General features: G+C 47.8%; 1 protein-coding gene across 1 annotated transcript in view; it reads left to right on the top strand.

Annotated features, from left to right (window-relative positions):
* The first annotated feature begins 565 nt into the window (after positions 1-565).
* Positions 566-7,151, top strand: part of NLRC5 (NLR family CARD domain containing 5) — a 33,338-nt gene continuing 26,752 nt past the window's right edge. Inside the window, exons 1-5 of the mRNA XM_027716278.2 lie at positions 566-571; positions 1,435-1,735; positions 3,078-3,140; positions 4,464-4,529; positions 5,188-6,931. Coding sequence (XP_027572079.2) covers positions 566-571; positions 1,435-1,735; positions 3,078-3,140; positions 4,464-4,529; positions 5,188-6,931 — 2,180 coding nt within the window. The remainder of the gene's footprint in view (positions 572-1,434; positions 1,736-3,077; positions 3,141-4,463; positions 4,530-5,187; positions 6,932-7,151) is intronic.

Below are 7,151 nucleotides of genomic sequence, written 5' to 3'. Positions count from 1 at the left end.
AGCTGTGTAGCCTCAGAGGATCAGCTTTTCACAGGTTTTTTTTGTGTGTGTGTGACTGGCTGCTTGACTTGAGCAAGCTGCTGCTGCTTCTGCATCAGCTTCCACGGAGGGGCTAAGAGCAGCAGGGTGGCACAGACCAGCTCAAATTAGGCAGTGATGCCAGGAAAGCTGTGATTCCCTTGAAGTGTTCCTGTAAAACTGTCATCACCTCCATGTTAGGGCACAAGGCTCAGTCCTGCATTTTCATCAGACCAGTAGTGAATCCTTGTATGTCGAAACTTTTGTGGTCACTGCTGGTTTGAGTGGGAAGAGATGAAAAGCACCACGGCTGACCTTCAGGTCAAAGGAAAAGTTTCTAGATCTGTGACCTTTGTAATTACAGTGGCCTTGTACGTCTACATCCTCTTCTGTTATTGCTCCTAGGCTACTGCATACAGGCATGCACCACTCTCTGGAGTGTCCCTGCGTGCTGAAGCACTGCCAGTAGAAGGTTGGTTCTGCATCAGAATATGGACCAGAAGCCACCTTTGCACTTGACAACTGGAAGGAGGCTGATCACACAACAATGCAGGTAGGAGATTACGTGCATGGCTTTGATGTGGGAAGGAGGTGTGGAAGTGGAGGTGACATTGCCACCAAAGCAGAAATGAGTAGTTCATCCCCACAAAAAGAGCAGCAAGAACAGTCCTGCACAGACTTGTGAATTGAGATACAGACAATTGAACAGGTAAAACAAAAGCTGCACACACAAGGAAAGCAAAACAAGGAATTAATTCACCACTTCCCACGGGCAAGCAGGTGTTCAGCCATCTCCAGGAAATCAGGGCTCCATCATGTGTAACAGTGACTTGGAAAGACAAACACCATCGCTCTGAACTCCCCACCTTCCTCCTTCTTCCCCCAGCTTTATATTCTGAGCACAATGCCATACAGTCTGGAGTCTAACTGACCCTTGGGTCAGCAGAGGTCAGCTGTCCTGGCTGTGTTCCCCCACAACTTCTTGTGCACCCCCAACCTACTCGTTGGCAGGGTGCTATGAGAAGCAGAAAAGGCCTTGACTCTGTGTAACCACTCTTGACCAATAACAAAAACATTCCTGACCTTCCCAGAGGTCCTGGTGCATGTGAGAGATGCCCGGGATGTTGTATGACACAGACATCAACAGCTTCTCCTTGGCTGGTGCCAGAGACACTGACTGCTTTGGTTGCTCCTGTCCCTCGCAGTCCAGCTGTGCAGACAAGGACTGCTGTCCTTGCACTGTTGTGGCTGGGCTCAGATTTGCCACAGGACACTCTGAGAGCGAGGCAGACGAGAAACTCCGGGTTAAACCACGGGATAGAAAAGCAGCCCAAGTCATCAAGGGCTGTGCTGGCTACTCAACACTGTGTGGGTGAACACCTCTCCCTCCTGTGACCATTGCTGTCATCCCTCTAGCCCCCACTTCAGATTGACGACCTAGACCTGGAAGCAGCCGTAGCCGGAGCCCGTCCCCGGCTCGTGGAGTTCCTCAGCCACCGTCCCAGCTGGCTGCTCACGACCTCCCGCTGCTTCCTCCCGGAGCTGGCCCTGAGCAGCCTGGGCAGCATCACCAACACCAGGGAAAAAATCTCAGTGCTCCTTGACCTGCTGGAGAAGGCTGGTCCCGCCACCTGGAAGCAGTTTGCGCAGTACCTGTGCATGGAATGTGACCTCCCCCTGGATCTGGAGGTCCTGCTCATGAGTTCTGCGGGAGAAGGTAAGAGAAACCAGGCTGGCTCCCTCTGACCCAACAGACCAGTCTAGGCAGTGACACCACCAGTGCCCTCAGATGCGCAGTCTTTTTTCTTGGAAGCAAAACTTACAAATATAAGTTGAAGTAAAAAAAAAAAAAAAGATTAGACATAAAAAGCCAAAACCAATAAAAATTGTGCACCACCATCTCCAATAAAGCTGAGATTAAATTTTTTGATGGATTTATTTGATGGAGGAAAACCAAAATACTGTCTCTTTGTTCTGTAGATTTTTAATTGTTTTTTTAAATTTTTCTGATCCAGAAAGGCAAGAAATACAGAAGTCTAAAAACACTCCAAACACAAGAAAACCGCTTCCCTGTATCTCTCACTAGCAGTTGGAGGCAGTGGCTTTAGAGAAAATGATGCAATTCATAAAGACCACAGTCAGTAACCGTGTGTCTTCTGGCAGACTACACACAGTGTGCACACACTCTGCTTTGTGAGAGCCTGTGGCACCAGCTGAGCTGTGCCTCTCCCTTACTCGCTTACTTTATCTGGTGATTAATTCTTCTCTTCTGCAGGAAGTCATACAGGATGAGTCCTTCTCAGCAGTACTGTCTTTCACATCCTGATTGGTAGGATGTTGGTTGCATCAGTTGGGTGGATGCAACCTTCAGTAACCGAATGCAGCAGCACTCACTTTGGCAGAGATGAAACAGGGGAAAGACCAGACAAGTAACAGGGAAGGTGGACTGAGGGGGATTTCTGTCAGGACTGAAGCTGAGGCAGGTTTGAGCCTTTTGATGCTGTGACATACCATAAAAGAAGATATCTCTTCAGGTTTCCAGCTTATTTTGGTGTAACTGTAGTATTAACAGCTGAGCATTACTGATCCTTCTGAAGGTGAAGTGCCTCTGGTTATGCTGAGAGGGTTTTGTGGGAGCTTTGAGCCATACCGTGAGTCAGAAAAGGCCCTTGACTGGGCTGCTGACTCTGCCAGTGATTTATTCTTAGCAAAGCCTTCTTTGCAGGAAGGGGGAAGCGTAGGGGTTCCCTTTTTGGCTGCAGTGTCGTTTTAGATCAGCCAAAGCAGCCCATGCTCCGAGTTTGTATGTGTCACAGAGAAAAGTTGTTTCACTTTCCCTTGAAAGCAGAGGTTGCCTGTGTTCTGGATCACTCTGAAAGGAAAAGATCACGTGAGGAGCCTGAAACCTGGCTGTGTTGCATCAGCCCTTATGCTGAGTCTTGGTTTGTACTGTCTGTCTTGCAAGCTGTTTGCCCTTTGACTTTGGCCAGCAGCACTCCAAATCTCAAGAGCAGAACGCTCGCATTAACCATATTTCATTTCCCGTCCAACTCCTTTAGGTAACTTCGGCCAGAGAGAAGCAGCATGCACAGATGTGAGTGCCTGGTCATCTGTGCCAACAGGTAAGGCTGGAACACTCCCTGGGGCACTGTGCTCTTGGAGTTTATCTTCTCTGCCCGTGTCCTGGGCAAGGCTAAAAATGTCCCAGGCATTGGTTTCAGTGCTACCAGTCGTAGCAACTTTCAGGTTGTCCCGTTCTTGGGGCTTTCCAGGTGAACTGCTATTCTCATTTTCCCTTCCTGAATTTCAGAAGGGCCTTGCTGGCCCTAACTCTGCTAAGGAGCTCACTCCCTTTAGTTTCTCTGGGCAAGGGAACCTCCCACCCACTCTACGAAGTCCTTGCTTTTTGTGTCCTGCAGAGGTGCCTGTTGTTGGTGGCAGGGAGTGCGTTGGTGCTGGATTGCCTGTTGGTGAAAAACAGATGATTTGAAGGAAAAGCTCTTCATTTCTTTTCCTGCTGTGTGAATTTGGGGACTGGGCTAAGGCTGACACCCACAGCAACAGGAGCTTCTCTCAGAGTGGCAGTGGTTCTTGCTGAGGTTTGCCAGTTCCCACAGTACCTTATAACTTGTGTGTTTGCATCTGCTGTTTGAATCCCCTGCTCTGGCCAGAGGTGCTTCATTTCCTGAGCAGTGAGTGCTCCCTGCCTTGCCCATCTCTGCTGGAGTTACTCATTTTAAATCATAGCTCCCAGCCTACCCCTTGAAGTTCCAGCTGCTTTTATGGTCACAGAGACACTTTTTTCGCCTCTGCTTTTCGCTCTGAGACTGATTCTGAGTCACGGCACTGCCAATGCCACATGACAGTGTCTCGTGTGTCACATGCAGGTTTAACATCTTGAAAACAAAGAAAACAGAAGAGACCTTTCTGTTCTGCAGACAGACTGCTGCTGCCAGCTGCTGGGCCACCCTACTGAGTCGATCCTGCCAGTTGCTGATGGAATGGAAATTTGAAAATAGTGCTGAAAGTTACAGGAGCAGTTGAGAAAGGAAAGACTCATGCCTCTCCAAACCCTGCCCATTCTCTCCTTCTGACAGTGCACCATAAACAAACAGCATTAACCACTATAAACAGCCTTGGCAGTCTGTGCATTCCCCAGAAACAGCTGTTCCCTGCCTTGTTCTCCAGGATAACAAAGCAGTTCCTGCATTCAAAGCCAGGCAGTTGCATCACCCAGCCTGCAAAAAGACTCACCAGTGAGGTGGCCGTGGCCCATCTCAGAAAAAGCAGTTCTGTAAACTCAGCCTGAGTTTACAAATAGTTTTGTCTCTCCAAATTTTGCCTCTTCAGATCCCCAAGTGCTTTGCTGGAGAGTCTTGCCCAGCTTTAACAAGCTGCCATTCAAAATGCCCTTTTGACACGTTTCTGACCTTTTGAATTTTCAGGGTTTGATCGCCGCCGCCGTCGCCACAGCTCTGGGAGTGATAAGGATGCCAAACAGCAACGACTCGGTATGTCGATGTTCCAGAACCAGCACCATGCTGTGCTTTCCTCTGAGGAAGGACCTATTTAACTTCTTTGCAGAAACACCCAAGAAATCAACTTCCACCGTCGAGAGAAACTTTTGTTTAGTAGCTGAATAAACTCTTAATGCAACAGGTTATAAAGACAACAGGACCGGACAAATAACATGAAACATTCATTTCTAATGGCTAAGAACTCCCCTAAAGCAGGATATACCAGTAAAGCATTCAGTTCTGGCTGATCCCTTTATTTGTTTGCTGGTTCCATCAGAGATGTCAAAAAGCAGAGGTTGTGTCTGTTCTGAGGTGCAGACAGCTGAGTGTGGCACAAGGCCAGCATGGGTGAAGAGGGAATTCTGTGCATAATACACAGATACCTAATTCTCATCTTAAAGAAATAATAAGATTTAGTTTTCATATAAAGCATTACATCTTTTCCCTGAATTGTCCTCTTCTTTGCCCCCTGTGCAAAAATAGGAAAAATTATGGGTTATTTTCATGCGTTCAAAATTTGTCATTTCTACTTAGCAACCTCTGATCAGGGCCATTGTTCCTCTGTCTATATAAGTGGTAGTATTTTGGATCTGTCATGACTCACAGCTAACTTTTTCCACGCTCGTGGCCCCTCTGTTGTGTTCTCTCTTAGATTCATCAGCAAAGTACCGGCATCTCCTCATCAATTCCATCCGCCAGAGATATGGGAGCAGGAAAGAAGCAGAAGCACAGGAACAAACACAGCCACTGCCTTTCAACCAGGCCTTTGTCAACCTTGTCATTCGTCAGAGCAAAGCCCCCCGCTTAAAAGAGAAAACAGACAAACCCCGGGAGGATGTGGCAGGTGCTCCTGAGCCGGAGGAATGTGTGGATACAGCCGTGAAAGTGTCAGATCTCCTTGGCAGTGTGGTGCCATCGGGCACCACGAGGGTGATCTTCTTGTTTGGTAAACCAGGGACAGGCAAGACCGTGCTAATGCACAGGATTTGTCAGAAATGGGCTGAGGGCGTCCTACCTCAGTTTCTCTTCACTTTCCTGTTTGAGTTTCGGCAGCTCAATTTATTAAAAAGAAAATTGACGCTGAAGGAGCTTTTGTTTGACGTGTTCCTTCAGCCAGAAGACAGCCCTGATGCAGTGTTCCAGCACCTCCTGGAGAATGCCCAGCAGACACTGATCATCTTTGATGGGCTGGATGAGTTTGCAGCTAACATGGACATGTCAACCTCTAAGAGAGGCCCAGCTCTTGCCTCCCCTATGTCCATATCCCAGCTCTTTGCAGATCTCTGTCATGGGAAGCTGCTGCCTGGTTGCACAGTGTTGGTCACCAGCCGACCTAAGAGACCACCTGACTCATTATATACAGTCAGTGTGTTGGCAGAAATTTGGGGATTTGACCAGGAGAGGGTTGAGGAATATGTCAGCCACTATTTTCAACAGCATTCATTCAAAGAACAAGCCATTGCTCACCTGAAGAACAACACCAAGCTCCTCAGCATGTGCCTCATCCCTGCTCTGTGTAATGTTGTGTGCATTTGTTTGGAGTATTTGCTCCTTAAACATCAAATGAGTGTGGAGCTTCCTCAGACCATGACACAGTTTTATATCAAAATGTTTCTCATCTTCCTAAACAAACAGCAGGGAGAGTGTGCAGGTGATGAGGAGACTCAGCTGAACTGTAACAAGAAGGCCATTTTGGGTCTGTGTGACCTTGCACTGAAAGGCCTGGAAGAGAAGAAGCTTGTATTTTATGTTGGTGATATTCCAGAGCACGTGAAGGAATTCGCTTCCTTGCATGGATTGCTGACTGTCTTTGAGGTGAAGACAAGTGGCACTCACCCAGAGGCTGGCTATGCCTTTGTGCACTTGAGCTTGCAGGAGTTTTTTGCAGCCCTGTGTCTCATGGTGAGTAGGAGCGTGGACAAGAACTACCTGAAGAAGAAGTTCTTCTTGAAGTCAAAGTGGACTTTGAAGAATGAGACGAAGACCGAGTTCATGGAGAGTTTTCACATCTTTCTGTCGGGCTTGTCGTCAAAAGAATGTAGGACATTTCTCATGCTGCTGGCAGAACAAGATGAAGCTTGGGTGCAGGACAAGCAGGATGCAATCCTGCAGTCTCTCAAGAGAATGGCAGCCACTCACCTGACAGGACCTAAGGTCCTCGAGCTCTGCCACTGCACCTTCGAGACACAAAACCTCGAAGTAGCCCAGCACATCGGGAGCCTGCTGAATTTCAAGTATGAGTTCAGAAACTTCAGACTGACACCTCTGGACATGTCGGCTTTGGTTTTTGTCATAAACTCGGGCCAGGATTTGACTTGTTTGGATTTTGCAGGGTGTCTCGTGGACATCGACTGTTTGGAGGTTCTGGCTGGCTGTAAAAACGTGGAGCACTTGAGGTAAGCACACACTGAGTGCTGTGAAGGGCTGAGGGGGTTGGAAGGGCAAGCCTTGTGATTGTTCTAGAAGGGAGAGAAAGAAGATGTAAGAAAATTCTCATCTGTACAGCATCACTTCAATGCTGAAGAAATGCATGGAATAATGAATTTGTGAGTGATTGAAGGATATTAAGGTCATAAATTCATTCTGGCTGTGTTTATGTTTTTTTTTCCCCTTTTC

This window comes from Pipra filicauda, unplaced genomic scaffold (assembly GCF_003945595.2).
Source record: "Pipra filicauda isolate LSUMZ 115617 unplaced genomic scaffold, ASM394559v2 scaffold205_size1947385_pilon, whole genome shotgun sequence".
NCBI classification, from domain to species: domain Eukaryota; kingdom Metazoa; phylum Chordata; class Aves; order Passeriformes; family Pipridae; genus Pipra; species Pipra filicauda.
This window is presented reverse-complemented; position numbering and strand designations above follow the sequence as displayed.